The sequence below is a fragment of the Equus asinus genome, chromosome 14 (genome assembly GCF_041296235.1).
Source record: "Equus asinus isolate D_3611 breed Donkey chromosome 14, EquAss-T2T_v2, whole genome shotgun sequence".
Classification (NCBI taxonomy): domain Eukaryota; kingdom Metazoa; phylum Chordata; class Mammalia; order Perissodactyla; family Equidae; genus Equus; species Equus asinus.
The window spans coordinates 17,992,568-18,010,797 of record NC_091803.1 but is presented as its reverse complement, the minus strand read 5'-3'; the positions used below and the strand labels follow the sequence as shown (position 1 = coordinate 18,010,797).

The 18,230-nt window shown below is 35.4% G+C and overlaps 1 protein-coding gene across 6 annotated transcripts in view; it reads right to left on the bottom strand.

Annotated features, from left to right (window-relative positions):
- GTF2I (general transcription factor IIi) overlaps nucleotides 1-18,230 on the bottom strand; it is a 114,619-nt gene that overhangs the window by 58,465 nt on the left and 37,924 nt on the right. For 2 of the 6 annotated variants that reach the window (XM_044747621.2, XM_044747624.2), the window contains exons 9-11: nucleotides 9,372-9,449; nucleotides 2,279-2,338; nucleotides 204-260 (exon numbers count right to left, since the gene is read on the bottom strand). In XM_044747621.2, the coding sequence (XP_044603556.1) occupies nucleotides 204-260; nucleotides 2,279-2,338; nucleotides 9,372-9,449 (195 nt within the window). The remainder of the gene's footprint in view (nucleotides 1-203; nucleotides 261-2,278; nucleotides 2,339-9,371; nucleotides 9,450-18,230) is intronic. The other 4 variants (XM_044747622.2, XM_044747625.2, XM_044747623.2 and 1 more) reach the window with 2 other exon arrangements.

The following is an 18,230-nucleotide window of genomic DNA, read 5'->3' as shown; positions in this document are numbered from 1 at the left end:
TCTCATCCCCATATGCTTTATTATTCAGTACAGTAAAAGAGGCACATTACATCTTAGGACTAAAAAAAAAACCTGTTGGCTAAGAAGGAATACCAAAACAATCTTCTTTTAATTTTTAAATAAGGTGTTTTAAGGATAATATTCTCTTTAATATAGAGCAAATACATAAAATACAGCAAAATAAAAATCCCTTTATGTCTAACCTTCTGCTGGTACTTCCATTTCTGTTCCTTCATTGCCCTCTGAAGAATGATGGCTTCCTAAAAAGAAAATAAATCATATATAATAAACCAATAAAAACTTACACTGAAAGAAGAGAAACTAGGTAACAATGCAAACAATTTAAAACTTATATAATACAACATATACAAACTGATTTTTTAACTCCTTAGTAGTTAATTCAAACAACGTGATCTAATTCAGAAAAGCATGTAACACATCTACATGAAAACTCAAAAAAAATTTGAAAATGTAAACATATAGAGTAAACCTAAGTAGCTTTGGGGATTTAATATTAGTTACTCTAACTACACAATATAACTATTGATAGATGTTGGAATTTGAGAAATAGAACGACGGTTTCAAAGTACCACGCTCATCTGTCAATGACGCACACACAAAAACACAAATCAGTCAATTCTTTCTTTGCTCACAGACTCTGTTAAGTCTAGATAAACAAGTTCAGGTTTTGCTGTGAAATGTTTCCTGCTTTCCATTTTTACTACGGTGGAAGCTATGGAAACTCAATCCCCATTATTTAACCAAAGTTGTACTTAAAGGAAACTCGTAAGTTAAAACTTAAGATACTACCTTTAGTCTCAAAAGCATTTTAATTCAGGTAATATAATCTGCCTGCTTCTACAAACTGGAACATAAAGCAATGTATCAGGTTAGGCAGTCACAAGGTAAACAGGCTCATCCTATTAGATCAGAAATTTGACTCATAAATAGGAAAGAAAGAATCGAAAACATGAGAGAGCCACTTAGTATTAAGTGCCCAAACTGCCCCAGAATATTCATCCTCTGTCCTTAAATGTCAGACCTACTAACACGGAAAAGGGAGAAAACCACTGCCTTCATGTACAAATAAAACTGTGTCACCTATGAGTCACAAAGGGAGAGAGGAAGCAAAATCAAATCTATTTTGTCATCCAGTGATAACTAAATTCAGAAGCTCTACTAAAGGTACAACCCCTGGATACAGGTTTTAAGCATATTTTATCTTGATTTTTAAAGAGCATTGATAACAGTTTCAAAAACCTGTAATTAAGTGTCTAGCACCTTTGAATTTAAAATGCCATGCTAAGGTGGAATATTTTTGGTTTTCAATGTCTAGCTTTATGATGTTATAATTAGTTTGGGATTCTTTCCCACTTCATATTATAAAAATTCACCTGAGCTCAAAACACTAGGTAAATCTGTAAGTCTATAGCCATGAATTATTCTTTAACTTTTCAAATATGCTTTCGCAACACAGTCTCTCCTCCCCTTTCTAAACTTTAACATTTGAACTTATGGAGAATTAGGTTCTTTGACTCTAATGTCAAAGAAAACAAAGATGTGAGGTCAAAGGAACAAGAGATAATGGAAAAGAAGTGAGTATATAAAGAGAAAAGGTTGGGGAAAGAGTAAGAACAGTTAAGTTGGTTGTTCCATCTTTCAGAATATTACAAGAGGCCAAGTAAACAATGATTCTATGTGTCCTTTTTGTTCCTTTAAAATTTGAAATGAGCAATTACATTTATATTAAAAGTAAAGCTAAAGAAATAAATCTTACACATTCAAAGCCAGAATAAATAGAAGTTAAAAGCCATCACAAACAGCCTATGATCATGAACTTAGGGAACACTATACAAAAATTCCCCAAAAGGTATTCAATTAATAAACTTAGGGAATGACAAGTGATATTTTATAATCTTTCTTAAAAACTAAGTATCAACATGACCTTATAAATATTTACATCACTAAATATACAATAAAAACCTTACTTCTGACTATTCTGATATAAGGTATAAATGTGTACTTTACCTTAAATATGAAAGTGTGTCATGTACCCATTTCGAGATTCATTACTAGATTCACAAAAGGGAAAATTGGTTTTGAAAAATTTTTGCTTGTGAAGTTCATTTATATGTTAAAAAAAAAAAAGGCCAATACATTTTTTTCCTTTTCCATTTAGAAAATAATACAGACATAAATACTAAAACACAGTCTGTCCAATATAAAGAAACATTAAATAAGAACAGTATGTGGGAAAATGGAAGTGAAAAAGTTATACCTTGCAAAGACTTCGAAAGGGGGAGTTTGTCATCAACATCATCAGTTTCAGATGGGCCTGCTTTGGAATACAAAGATAAAACTTCAAAAGTAATCCCAAAAATATATTTTGGGTCACTTTAGTAAACAAATTTGGGTAAGAGATATGGAGTAATACAGCCTTTTCATGAACAGAAAAGGCAAAATTAAAAAAAATGACTAACAAAATGAGTGGCGTCAATTTATGGTCTTAGTGAATGGAAAAAGTGTACTCAGATACATTCGTAAATAGACAGTCAAAAGAAATTGTGAAAATGGCTAGACACAGACTGAATGGGGATGACATGTCTAAAATGGTGGATGTGGATTTTTTCAAACAGTAACAGGTTCATAACAGCCAACTGCAACTTCTACTTCAGAGAGATCATAAGTGCACGTTTATCATACAAGGTGCATTTGTTCCTTCCTTGACAAATATTTGCTTAATCTTTTGTCATACTGAAGAAAAACGCAACATCAAATTATTATACCTTTCCTTTTCTTAGAATTTCTTAAATCATATAATTAAACTATCAATGAGCTTGAATCTCCACTGAAACAGAAACATGACAAACTAACTTACTAATTCAGAATTCCCCTTTCCTGCAGATCCATAAGCCATTTTTAGCAACTTAATATGGTTCTTTCCAATTGTTAACATATAAAGTATTTGGGATTAAACCGTCAGAAAATGCTATAGATTCTCACAACACACTTGCATGTATTATCAAGCTTTTCAGTGATGAAAGTAAGATTTAAAACAACAAAACACTGTGGTTTCCATGGCTACTTAACATAAAACATGTTCTTGCACTAAATTAGCATACAAACCACTTCACTAATCATCCCTGAAAACTATTTGGAAAATACCCTAAGACTTTTGAAAGTCTTTGCTAACACATGAGAAATTTCAGAGGGACAAAAGTACACATTACAAGCAAAGGACACATCACAGAAGAAAATAACTTCATAGAAAATAGGAAAACTGCTTATATTTGGAATCTCAACTAAGAGTGAGACGCTGAATGAACAAGACCTGAATTCAAATGCCAGATTCACTGCTTCCTAGTCATGTGGTCCTGGGTGAAAATATACAGAAAAAAATTAATTAAATGATGGCTAAGGCTATTAATTGACTTCTAAATACTGTTTTAGCTGCTTTTTCCAAGTTTAGCTATGTGGCATTCTCAATATTGTTGTTCTAAATTTTTTTAAATGAGGTCCTGTTTAAGTCAATTAAAGCAGTATATTTCTTAGTATTCCCCTTGTATAGAATTTCTGTTTTAAATAACCTGTTTATTATTTTCTAATTTACCTAATTACATTATGTTCAGGAAATTTTTTGAGGCTATCTAAGAACAAGTATAAAGTTAAGTTTTTGTAAAAGATCCATGCTTTATAAACATTTATTTGCTGAGTGCAGAGTTCTGGATATATGTCAATTAGCTTATGTTTATAAACTATAGAGTTAAAATATTGTATTTATCATGTGTAAGTATTCATCATTTGTTTTTCTCCCACATCAACGTAGATGTATAAATTTATCATAATTGCGTGAGAATTCTTTATTTCTATTTTTATTTTGAGGCTACATTGTTAGGTGTATACAAATCAATGATTGCTATATCAACTTGGTGACTTATTACTATATGTATTATATAGTCTTACTCTTGACACTTGTTAACTTTTTTCGGCTTCAAATTAATATTACTAAATTTGATTTCTTTTGGTTAATATTTGCCCAGTATGCCTTCAAAGATCACTATACTTTCATTTTAGCTACACGTTTTAATAGCACATATTTGGATTTTACTCATCATAAGAAAGGCAGCATACTTGACCCTCACACTCAAAATGCTAGTAGTGTCTATTGGTCATTGAGAAAATCAACGTTCCCAATGCTCATCTTAGGGGAAGGTAGCAGGTGCAGAGATACATCCAAGCCTATTTTGGAATACCAAAAAGTTTTGGAAGAAAACATAAATGTCCTATGTAGAAGAATGAATAAACGAACTATAGTATAATCACACAATTTAACTACCACAATGATAGTAATTAAATCTACATGTAACAAAATACATACACCTTGAAAACATATTACATGATTGACACATAAGAACATAGACACAACATATACAGTATGGTATCATTTGTGTCGAGCTTAGAAACTGAGAAAATACAACACATAAAATGTATGTGCATGGATATACATACACAGACACTCTGTGGGGATATACATGCAGTAAAAGTATCAAATCATTATCAGGAAGGACAATCCTCAATTTCAAGTAAATAGTTAACTGCAGAGGAATAGAGAAAAAGTGAGAATTGGGGAGAGCCCAAAGAAGGGTGTCAATTACATATTTAACATGTTGTATCCTGTAGGGGGAACGGAGACAACAAACTCTTAAGATTCAGTAAAACTGGGGAGATAAATATTATTATATCTGTAGGTTTTAAATATTTCATTTTTAAAAAGCATTTTAGAAATACAATACAAAACTGCAAATAAATGATCTATATAAGTACACACAACAATAGGTCTCACAAATTATGTTTTACAAAAGAAGCCTGAAACAAAAGAGGACAGGCCGAAGGATTCTACTTATATGAAATACAAAAACAGGCAAAAGTAATCCAAGTTGTTACAAGTAATCCAAGTCAAGACAAGAGTCACCATGGGAACGGGTTGCCTGGACGGGAGCCAGATGGAAGGAGCTTCTAGGAAACTGACACCTAACCATGGACCTTCAGAGCACAGGAAGCACAAGGGACAGAAGTGAAGGGAGGAAGAGACAAACCCACAGGGGCAGCTGGCAATTTCAATGCCCTTGTGATTGACAGAACAAGTAGACAGAAATATCAGTAAGGATACAGCAAACCTGAGTGACTATCAACCAACCTTATCAAAGCTGAAATAACTGAAATGATACAATGTTCTCCAACAATAACAGAAATTAACTGAAAATTAGTAACAGAAAGATATCTGAAAAGTTCATTAGCATGTGGAAATTAAAACTACACATTTCTACATAAACAATAAGACAAAGAGGAAATTGCAAGGAAAATTAGAAAATGTTTTGAATTGAATGAATATGAATCAAAGTTGATGGGGTGCAGTTAAACTAATGCCTAAGAGGGCAGTTTATGGCATTAAATACTTATATTGGAAAAGACCTCAAATCAATGATTCAAGCTTCCATCTTAAGAAACATAACATACAAATTCATATTAAAGCAAGCAAAATGAAAGAAAGCAATCAGACCAGAAATCACTGAAAGTAAAAGCTGAATCTCTGACGAAAAAAAAAGTTTTGAGAAAGCTCTAGAGCTGGACCAATGGTTCTCCACTGAGAGTGATAACGTCCCCCATGGGACATATGGCAATGTCTGGGGACATTTCTGACTGTTACAACTTTTGAGACACCACTGGTATTTAGTGGGTAGAGCAGGGAGGGTACTCAACACCCCACAATGCAGAGCATAAGACAGACACCCACGACAACCAACTGTTCAACCAAAATGTCAACACTGCCAAGCTTCAGAAACCCCGAGCTAAACTGACAGGGAAAAACAGACACAAATTACAAAAGGAGAAATGAGAGGAACACCACTATAGACCTTGCAAACATTAAAATAAAAAGAAAGAAAACTTAAGACAAAGTATACAAATTGCTTGAAAGACACAAACTGCCAGAGTTCAATCAAGAAATACATAACCTGAACAGTCCTATAACTATTAAATTAAAATTTAAAAATGGAGCAAGTTAAAAAACTTTCCAATAGAGAAACCTCGAGGCCAGGTGGCTTCATTGGCAAATTTCACCAAACATTTAATGACGGAACACCAATTCTACAAAATAACTCCTCCAATATATCATTTCCCAATTCATTTAGGCCAGTATTACCAAAACCAAATAAAGACATTCACAAGAAAAGGAAATTTCTGACTAATATCTCTTAAGAACATTCAACAACATAAAAACAACAGTGCATCATAACCAAGTGGGGTTTATTATCCCAGGAACACCTGGCTGTCTCAACATTTGAAAATTCATGTCAATCACCATTTTAACAGACTAAAACAAGAAAAACCCTATAACCATCCCAAGAGATGCAGAAAGACCTTTCACAAATTCAACATCCAAACACCATAAAAACTCTTAGCAAACTGAACACAAGGGAACTTCTTCAAACTGATGAAGGGCATCTACAAAACCCCACAGCTACCATACTGAAAGATTTCCTCACTAATCCTGTTCAGCATAATACCAGAGGGTCCCAGCCAGCGCAATTAACATAAAAAAAAGGAAGAACTAACATTGCCTACTTAGAAAATCCCAAAGATTTTACCAAAAACTTGCTAGAACTAGTAAGTGAATTTTAACTAGGTCACCAGTTATGAAGTCAGTATGTAGAAATCAACTGAAGGTCTATATATTAGCAATGAATACTTGGAAGCTGAAATGTAAAACAGTACCATTTACAGTAACACCAAAAAACATTAAATACTTGGACATAAATCTTACAAAATCTGTACACTGACGAAAGAAATCAAGCAAGAGCTAAATAGAGAAGATATATATATATTATACTCATAAATCAGAAGATTTAATATTAAGATATTCAACCCAAATTAGTCTATAGATTCAGCACAACCATCAAAATCCTCACAGCGTTTTTTTAATAAATCAACAGGCTGATTTTTTAAAAATTTATATGAAAAAGGAGCTAAAACAGGCCAGATAATTTTGAAAAAGAACAATTTTGGAGGACTCTCAAGACTTAACAATATACTCAAGAAACTGACAGAGACATGAAGATAAGGCAATGGAAAAAGACTTTTCAACAAACGGTGCTAGAAAAACTGGAGATCCATATGTGTGAGTTTGAACTCAATATCTTGCAAACCATACAAAACTTAGGTCTAGATCAATCACAGATATAAATGGAAAACTACAAAAATTTTTATGAAACACACAAGACAATCTTTGTGATGTTGGGTGAGGCCAAGATTTTTCCACTATGATACTTAAGCACAATACATACAAGGAGGAAAAAAAAAAATCAATAAACTGGTTTTCATCAAATTAAACCACTTACAAATCACACTACAAAGGACTTATACTCAGATTACACAAAGAATTGTCAATTAAGAAAAACACCCAAATTGCATAGACTGTGTCTCTCAGCTTGCTAGACGCAAAACTAACAGGCTGGCTCCCAGCCTCCTCAAATGCACTCAAGACATCACTTCACGCAACCTTCCCTCTACAAACATCCCATTTTCAACTCTTATTACTCAGGCGTCACCCTAAATCACACTCTCAAACCCCAAAAGGAGACAAAAGTGCTTCCATAATCATGGGTGACAATGTAACAGCAATGCTAAAAAGATAATAGCAAAGACAAAGGCGGACTCTTTATTTTAAAAATTAAAAACCATCTGTGTAAAAGAATCAGTATTTTATTAAACGGCACTTATTAAATTTATGCATATATATTAGTAAGGTACCAACAACTGCAATAAAGGCTAAATATTTTCCAAAATTTTAATTTTTTAATGGAAAATCCTCAGAATTATCTCAACCTCTTAGGCATGTGATTACCAATGTCACAAGCAATAAAATGCTGAAAACTGGTATTTAACAATCATGAAATGCAGACTCAATTTAATATATGTACAGATATTCACATGATTATAATCAGAATAAATGTATCCACAACACTTTTATAATGCTCCAGAACTGACAGAGGCGTATCTTTTTAAATGAACTAAACCTAGTACACAATGGCAAATTAAAACCAAAATAAGGTATCATCAGTCACCCACTGAAGTAGCTTTCTTAAAAAGAACAAAGCTGACCATACAAGTGTTGGCAAGGAGATGGAATAGCTAGAACTATCACACACTGCTGATGGAAATGTAAAATAGCACAAGCACTGTGAAAAACAGTTTGGCAGTTTCTTAAAAAGTTAAGTACCTACCATATATCCCAGCTATTCCATTTCTAGGAATCTACTCAAGAGAAATGAAGGCATATTTCCATACAAAAATTTGCATACAAACATTCATAGCAGCTTTATTTTTAAGAGCCCCAAACTGGAAACAACCAAAATGTCCATCAACACACAATGGGATAGACAAATTGTGCTATAGCCATACAATGAAATAATACTCAGCAAAACAATGGAATTACCTATTGATAGACACAACACTATGGATGAATCTCAAAACAGTTATGTGGAATGAAAGAAGGAATAGCACCCCATCCAAGAAAACAGTACATACTTTATGATGATTCCATTTATATACATTTCTTAAAAAGGCAAACTAATCTAAAATGATAGAAAACAGATGAGTGGTTGGCTGAGGAGGGCAGTGAATTACAAAGGGACACAAGGAAACTTGGGGGTTATGAACATTTCATTATCTTGAATGTAGTGAAGATCGTTTTATAGGTAGATACATAAAACAAAACGAATCAGATTTTGTACTTTAAATGTTTAATGTACTTTATGCATCCATAAATTAAACTTATTATAAAATATAGAAAACATTCTTCTAAACTAAAACCCATGTATGCATAAAAGCAAACTGCATTGTGAAATTATAACCTTTAATTCCTTCCTAACAATCAAACAAAAAGAAATGGAACAAAATGATACACAACAGCTAGAATTTATTAATATCTTACCTTTTATAGATTTTTAACATAATGACAGTGCTTACACAGTGATTTCTGTTGCACAAATGGAGCTATTAAAGGTTGAGAAGACCTTCATGCCTTGCAAATAACACTAGAAAGTGGAGCTGAATGCTAACTTGTGCTACAGCTTTTGCTTGTCCTTTAAAGAATATTAATGACTATTTTACATTTCCCCTGTAGATTGTTTGAGTTTATTTTACTGCTTCACTTTTAAAATTTATTTTATTCCGGCCATAAATTATAAGTATACATGCCAATCAAGGAAAATCAATAAAACAGTATTTAAAGAACTCAAGCAATTGATAAACTTTAATTTCAACCAATAATAACTTTAGAGGGGAAAATAAAATGTATTAAATAGTATTACCTTGAATATTATATTGATAATAATCAGGATCTTCTGATTCTTCCTTTACTGTCACAGCTGCCATTTCCAGGGAAATACCTGCAAAAGCAAATAAAATCATCTAATTCCATTGCAAGGCATTCAGTTTGACGGAGCAGGGCAATCCTCCTAAAAATGCAGAACTGTACATGTATATTTTAAAGGCTTTGCAAGGACAAAAGTTTCTAGGTAGCAGAGGGACAAAAATTGCCTAAGACCCAACCTACACCAAGTTTCAACCTCTAATATTCTGGGAATATTTAATGCTTATTTTTCTCTGACAAGTTCTTACCTTCAAAACCGAAAAAATTAGTCTCATTCTATTTTCACTCATTATTAAAAATACTTTCACCTGTAAACATCAAGTTGCTTTTTTTTTTTTAAGAAATCTTTTTTTCTTAAAGATCCCCCCATGCCAACATCTGTTGCCAATCTTCCTCCTTTTTTCCTTCCCAAAGCCCCAGTACATGCCTGTATTTGCTAGTTTTAAGTTGTTCTGGTTCTTCTACGTGAGCCGCCACCACAGCATGGCTACCGACAGAAAGGTGGTGTGGTTCCATGACGGGGAAGTGAACCGGGGCTGCCAAAAAGGTGAGCGCCAAACTTTAACCACTAGGCCCTCAGGGCTGGCTCTGTAAACATCAGTTTTAATGACTCAATACTCCAGAGTAAAAATGGCATAATTTGTAACCATTTTGATGAGATACACTTTTTTTTTTCTCCTAATATATCCCTTTATTAAGAAGGGTACCAAGCATACTTTTCTGCATAATGCTGTGCCCACAATTAGGATAGACAATTTAAAGCAGACCTTTGGGGGCCAGCCCATGGCTGAGTGGTTAAGTTCGCACACTGCGCTTCAGCAGCCTGGGGTTCACAGGTTTGGATCCTGGGTGTGGATGTAAACACACCACTCATCAAGCCATGCTGAGGCAGCGTCCCACATAGAGGAACTAGAAGGAGTTACAACTAGAACATACAACTACATACTCGGGGGCTTTGGGGAGGACAAGAAAGAAAGAAAAATGAAAAAAAAAAAAAAGATTGGCAACAGATGTTAGCTCAGGGCCAATCTTAGAAAGAAAGAAAGAAAGGAAGTAAGAAAGAAAGAAAGAAAGTGGACCTTTTTGGCCAGATATAAAAGAATTCATGTACGATTCCACATATAGAAAGGTCAAAATCAGGAAAAAGAAATGTTATTAAAACTCAAGCAAGGTCAATTATACCTCAATAAAGCTAAAGGAAAAATAAAATACACATGCTTCTAGTAAAAAAAAAACACAAACACTTAAGCAAGTGGTTGACTTTGAGAGAAGAGGAATGCGAAGGGGGAAGGAGAGGGCCATCTTGGGGTTTTATTAACATTCTGTATCCTGATATGTTCGGTTACAGAGGTGTGTATACTTTTAATTTATTGAGCTATATAATGCTTATACTTTGCATCCTTTACATTATACTTCAATTAAAAGTTTTAAGAAAGAAAGAAAATGATTCTTAACAATGCTTTAATAAACTAATACTGTTCAAAAACAAAGAGCCCTTGGCTGGGCAGACTGATGGGGTAAGACAACACAGGCTTCTAGAAATGAAACACTGTGTACGTTGTCACACAGAAGTTGAAATATGTGGAGAAGGGTGTGCATGGATGCTGAATAGCCAAAAGGGGAGCCAGGGCAGTCATTAAGCTGTTTGCTGTCCCAGTTCCAGAGCTACCCTCTCAGACTCTGCTGAAGCTTCCACTGCAAACCAGCTGGCTGCTTGCGAGTATCTGCCACAAGGGAACAGAGCAGGGAGACTACAAGGCTGGAGAAGAGAAAAAGGACTTCCATCTTCTTTTTGGCTTCTCAGGCAACAGCTGGACCCACTTAATTTTTCCAACACCAGCAGAACCAACTTCAACATGTCCCCCGAGACACCAGAACCATCCAAACAGTATCCCACCTTAGAAGTCAGAATTAAAGCTTTAAGGATGGCAGCCAATTCCCTGAGTTGTTATTCACATGATACCTGGGTAGACTCCTTTTTGTTACAAGGTCAGTAATTTATAACTAGTTAATCTTTGTATTAAATTTTCCCCATTCAAATAACTGGTATGACTTTCTTCTCCTGACTGGACCATCACTGTTAGGCCCAAGAAATATAAAAAGTAAAATGGAAATATTAGAAGAAATTGCAGAATAAATTAAGACTATAAAGATATAAAGTGTAAAGCAGAAAAAAGAAGCCTCTACGATAGTGATGTGTACTATTACGCCTGTACATAAAGAGGATTAAAGGGGCCAGCCCGGTGGCGCAGCAGTTAAATGTGCACGTTCCACTCCAGCGGCCCAGAGCTCGCTGGTTCAGATCCCGGGTGTGGACACGCCACTGCTTGGCAAGCCATGCTGTGGTAGGCGTCCCACATATAAACTAGAAGAAGATGGGCATGGATGTTAGCTCAGGGCCAGTCTTTCTCAGCAAAAAGAGGAGGATTGGCAGCAGATTAGCTCAGGGCTAATCTTCCCCGAAAAAAAAAGATGATTAATGAAAGTCAATAAAATATGATTTTTCTGAATTCAGCATGCTTATTTTTGGATTCAAATTATTCAAGAGACGAACAAATGAATAAAGGAGAGAAAAGGTATGAAATGGTGACTCAAATACTTTTTCCCAAAAAGGACAATTCAACACAACCTTTCTTGCAGATCTCCCAAAACAGTAACACTTGGCATGTCTATAACATACAAGTTCTCATTCACACACACACACTCCGAGTTAACACAGCACTTCCCCTTCCCCAACAATTCATTCCAAACGCCATTAGAGTGCACTCAGCAAGGTACGCAGCTGTATCTGGGAGGTTCAATGGCCTGGAGCACGGTGACAGACTGAGAGAATATTTACATGAGGGGGCAGGGGAAACTAAGTAATGGGTTTAGGAGACTGAGGCAGATGAGGAGGCAATCATGAGTGCTGACAGCCCAATAAGAACTGTCAGGGGTGAGCAAGGTAAGGAAGACGGCAGTGAGGCAAGGGTTAAATGAAGGAAATGTGCTGAGAACACCGGCTGCCATGATTCTCACTGTGACAGAAGGGAATTATACAAGAAAGGGAGGAAAAAAAACCCTGGGGTGTTAAAAGCAGAACTAGAGATACCAGCATGAAAAAATAAAAACAGAGTAAATAGATGTGTGCGTACATGTCCGCATATATTTATGTGTGTAAACACCCCCAACAGAGATTCCCTAGCTTTGTCCACTTGGAAGCAATGACATCCCAACTGCAATAAGCACACCAAGATACTAGCACCAAGATACTGATTCCTTAACACCACTCTCCTCAAAAAGGATTCAGGGCTCTTGATGGAAAGGCTGATTCTAGGGCTGGATCAGGGAGAGAATAAGATGAACCTCGACCATCTTGTTTTTCAAGAAAGTAAAAAGTTCTTAAAAAATGATGGAGATATTTCCAAACAACACAAGGAAAAGACACAGGGGACATCTTGAAGTGGCTCCCAATGGCCAAAGCAAGGACTATCTGCAAGTCAAAATAAAGAATGATAATAATGGACTGCAATGCATTGAATAAAATAGAGGAGCTGGCCCGGTGGCGTAGTGGTTAAGTTTGCACGCTCCATGTCAGTGGCCCAGGGTTCGCCAGTTCAGATCCTGGGCATAGACCTAGCACCGTTTATCAAGCCATGCTGTGGAGGCATCCCACATAGAATAGAAGGACTTACAACTAGGATATACAACTACGTACTGGTACCGGGGCTGGGGCTGGGGGGTGGCGGGGAAGAGGAAGATTGGCAACAGATGTTAGCTCGGGGCCAATCTGCCAAAAAATTTAAAAAAAATAGAAATACATGAGTGTGCTCTAATACTATAAATGAATGAATTTTAATTGAAAGTTTGATGACGAGTATATATTTCTATAGTCTCAGAGAAACTCTGACGAATGTAATTATTACAAAGGAAAAGAGAGTAAGTTCATAGTGGAGAAGCCTAGAAAAACTAACTCTGATCACATAAGATAGTATCATCAATAAAGGGTTAAAGAGACATCAACGCCACCTGATGATGAAAGAAAATCACAGCATCACTTCCGTGAAATTTTTGCAAAAAATGCATTAAGTGAATCTAATCATGAGGAAATATCAGATACTTTCTTCAAAAGAGTCAAGGTCATAGAAGACAGGGAAAGACTGAGAAACCATTCTAGACTGAAGAAGTCATTAAGGAAACAATTGGCAAAACTTGAAAAGGGTTTGAGAATTAGATAGGAGTAATTTATTTTCCTGATACTCATTGCTGCATTGTTAATGCAGGACAGCACCCTTGTCGTAGGAATTACACACTGAAGTAGTTACAGTGACAGGGCATCATATTGGCAACTTACTGTCAAATGGTACAGGAAAAGTTTCCTTACACTATACACACAGGTTTTCTAATAGTTTGCCGTAATTTCAAAATGTAACATTTTAAAGTGAAAAATGAAAGGATTACTGTATTATTCATCTCTTTCAGATCTAGCTTTTCTCCAACTAACTCGCAGTCTGTCTTACAGATACTTGAGGATCAGTAGATACAAACCTATTGCTTACTGCATTTAATGGCAACACAGAATTCCACTGAGGGAGCTGTAGGTTAACTGCCAATTTTGCAAGGCAACAATGGGTCAAAGAACGTGTTAAAATGGATATTGCCAAAGTACCATCCATAAGATAGCAACAATTTACCCACACGAAGAATCTTTAAACCTGTCTGTTTCTCTGTATGCTTTACTAAGACTGAGTATGAGCAGAATTTAATGTTTGCCAATCCTCTGGGTACAAAACCTATCTTTCCTGGATTTTTATCTCCATTTCTTTAACTAGACTGAGCATTTTCTCTTGTTTTTCAATCTTTGGTCATTTATTTTCTGGATTAGCTCCTTGTAAAACCACCCTTTGTAATTTGCCTTGCAAATAGCCATTCCGTGTGTCTTACATGGCCTGGGACACATTTTGGCTGTTTTTGCCACACAAAATTCTTAGATTTTCCTTAGTCAAATTCATTGCTTAGAAAGCGTTCAAAGGATTATATTTTTCTCAAGTGCTTTTAAACTAAATTTTTATTATATCTGAGATTTTTAACACTTCCTCAAGTAAAATCAGATTACAGATGTTTTGTTTTCAGTAGTTTTCTAGTTGATTCTCTTTGGTGCTCTATATACACAATCAAATCACCTTTAAAAGTTAATGGTGCCCTCCATGGTCTAATTACTCACACCTCTTATTTGAATGGTTTGTACATTTAGAATTCTGGTAAGAAACTAGTGAAAATGTGCTTCTTTGTCTTACGAGGAGTGCTTTTTGTGGCTAACTATTAAACATAATGACGGGCTAGCACTTGCAATTATATATAATATTCCAACCAATCATGCATTTGCATCATCTACCCAGATGGTATATGGTTTCTAATTAGTTCAATAACACGAGAAAGTGAATTAAGAGATTTCTCTAATAAAATCATCATTGCGTCCTGGATGAATCCTAAATCTGAAATTCATTGCATAAGAGAATTTTTGAACTAATTTGAGAGCACAATAAAAGCCCCACAATCATAGACTCTGCAACAATGAGAATTCAGATATCACAATTATCAGTTGGCTCCTCTGCAAGAGGTCAAACTGGAGATGTCACTATTTGCAGTGACACAAAACTGCATTTTATACAAGCGAAATTTTTGGACTCCACCAGAGACTATGCTCAAGTGAAATAGTTCATACATGCCTTTAATAGGAAAATTCTATAAATACCCATTCTTCCCTCGCCAATCACCAAGACTAATTATAAAATATATCCCTAGTAATAATATAATGATCTTTTAAAATTACATATTATTTTTAAAACATGGAAGTTGCTTTCAATCTGACTCTTATCTTAGAACCAGAGTAACAAAAAATTCTAACAAAACTGTAATCAAGTCAGAGAGAGCTGTACGGTTTTTAAATAAGCAAAAACATTTGTGCCCTAAAAGTGGAACATGGCAAGAAAACAAACATTTGTACAAGATCACGCTCAGTTCTGAAAGAATTTGAACAGTAAAATTCAATTTACTATATGGTAAAAGTGGGAAAAGGGAAGCAATAGTGGAAGTAGTAAAATAATTATATCTTCATTTTCCATATGTTAATAGATAAATAAAACCAAACCTTAAAACTACATGAATTACAGTATGGTACTGGCATAAGAGTAGGCATTAGAGGGGCCGGCCTGGTAGCGCAGTGGTTAACTGCACATGTTCTGCTTCGGCGGCCCAGGGTTCACTGGTTCGGATCCCGGGTGCGGACATGGCACCATTTGGCAAACGCCATGCTGAGGTGGCATCCCACATATAAAAATGGAGAAAGATGGGCATGGATGTTAGCTCAGGGCCAGCCTTCCTCATTGAAAAGAGGAGGATTGGCAGCAGTTAGCTCAGGGCTGATCTTCCTCAAAAAAAGGGAAAAGAGTAGGCATTAGAGTTCAATGGCATAGAAGTGAAAGTGCAGAAGTAAATTTGGTCAATTGCTTTTTCACAATGGTGCTAAGGCAATCCAATGGAGAAAGGATTTCTTTTCAAGAAATGGTGCTGAGACAACAGGATATCCACAAGTGAGATGATTTAGACCCTTACCTCACAACATGCACAAAAATGAATTCGAAGTAGATCTTAGAACAAAACATAAGCGTTAAAATTATATAATTCAAGAAAGGCTAAGTATAAAAATATTTATGCTTTAGGTTAGGCAGAAATTTTCTAGGTGTAACACCAAAAGCACAAGCAATAAAAGAAAAATTTTGAAAACAGGATTGCATCAGAATTTAAAACTTTTAGGCTTCTAAGGACACCATTAAGAAAATGAAAAGACATCACAGACTAGAAAAATACACTTGCAAAAGCTTATTTCTGATAAAAGGTTTGTATCTAAAATATATAAACAATTCTTGTAACAAAAAACAACAAAGAAAACCATCCAATTAAAAACTGACATAAGATTTAAATAGACATTTCATCAAAAATTATATATGAATGGCTAATGAGCACATAAAAAGATGTTCAACATCGTGAGGAAAATGCAACTAAAACTACAACTATATGACATTCTGCAAAAGGCAGAAGGATGGAGACAGTATGAACATCAGTGATGGCCAGGGGTTGTGGCAGAGAGAGATGAGAAGGATTTTTAGGGCACTGAAACTACTTTGTATGATACCAAAATGGTGAATACACATCATTATACATTTGTCAAAATCCACAGAATGTACAACAAAACTGAAGCCTAATGTAAACTATGGACTGGGGTGATAACAGTTCATCTGTTTTGACAAATGTACCACTCTGATGCATGATGTTAACAGTAGGGGAGACTGTGCATGTGTGGGGATAGAGGTATAATGGGAACACTCTATACTTTCTGTCCAATTTTGCTGTAAAACCTATAACTGCTCTAAAAATAAAACGTCTATTTAAAAGCAAAAATAAAGAAGAAAAAGAAAAACCATAATGAGATACCACTTCACATTCACAAGAATTGCTGTAATCAAAAAAGACAGATAATAAAAGTGTTGGCCAAAACACAGAGAAACTGAAACCCTCATATACTGCTGCTAAGAACAGAACACAGTCCAGCCACTTTGAAAACAATTTGTCTGTTGCTTAAAAGTTAGGCATAGAGTTACCATAGAACAACAACTCACTCCCAGGTATACCCAAGGGAAATGATGACATATTTTCATGCAAGGACACATATGTGGATGTCCACAGCAGTGTTATTTAAAACAGCCAAAAACTGGAAACAACCCAAATGTCCACCAAATGGAAAATCAATACGAAAAAGTAATATAAGGGGCTGGCCCCATGGCCAAGTGGCTAAGTTTGCACACTCCACTTTGGCAGCCCAGGGTTCACCGGTTTGGATCCTGAGGGCAGACCTACATACCACTCATCAAGCCATGCTGTGGCAGCATCCCACACAGAGGAACTAGAATGATCTACAACTACGATATACAACTATGTACTGGGGCTTTGGGGATGGGAAGAAATAAAAAGAATCTAGAAAAGGTAATCCAGCCATACGATGGAATCATATTCAGGTATGAACTACTTACATACACTAAAACTTTCTCAATGTCAGGCAGTCAGTATAAGCCTGACATTTAAAAATAAGGAATTTGGGGCCGGCCCCGTGGCCAAGTGGTTCGGTTCGCAGGCACTGCTTCGGCAGCCCAGGGTTTCGCTGGTTTGGATCCTGGGTGTGGACATGGCACCACTCATCGAGCCATGCAGAAGCAGCGTCCCACATGCCACAGCTAGAAGGACCCACAACCAAAATAAAATTTAAAACTATGTACCAGGGACCTCAGGGAGAAAAAGGAAAAAAATTTTAAATAAAATAAAATAAAACAGAATCTAGAAAACTAAAAAATAAAAACAAGGAATTAAATGCCAAAAACAGCTTAGAGTTAAAAAGAGTTTCCTTCGAGAGTATAAAATGGGAGTGCAAAGAGAAAAAGGAGAGTAAGAGGATATTATTTTGATTTTTGTGAAAATGAATCTACAACACTGAATGAATGAAACACACTGTAGAACTAGTTGATATTTTACACTCTTATTCCTGTATAACTGTCGAAAAAAATTATTACAACATTTTGTCTACAAACACGTAATTAGCAAAGAACTTCTAGCCACCATTTACAAAACAAATCATCTTTTTAAGTTTCAGTGTAAGATGATAACATTAACAAATGTCACCATTGGAGTAAGTTTGTTCTGTCTGCTTCTCATCAAATCAATACAGTAAGCAGTAAGTCAAAATACAACCACCTAAATTAAGGAA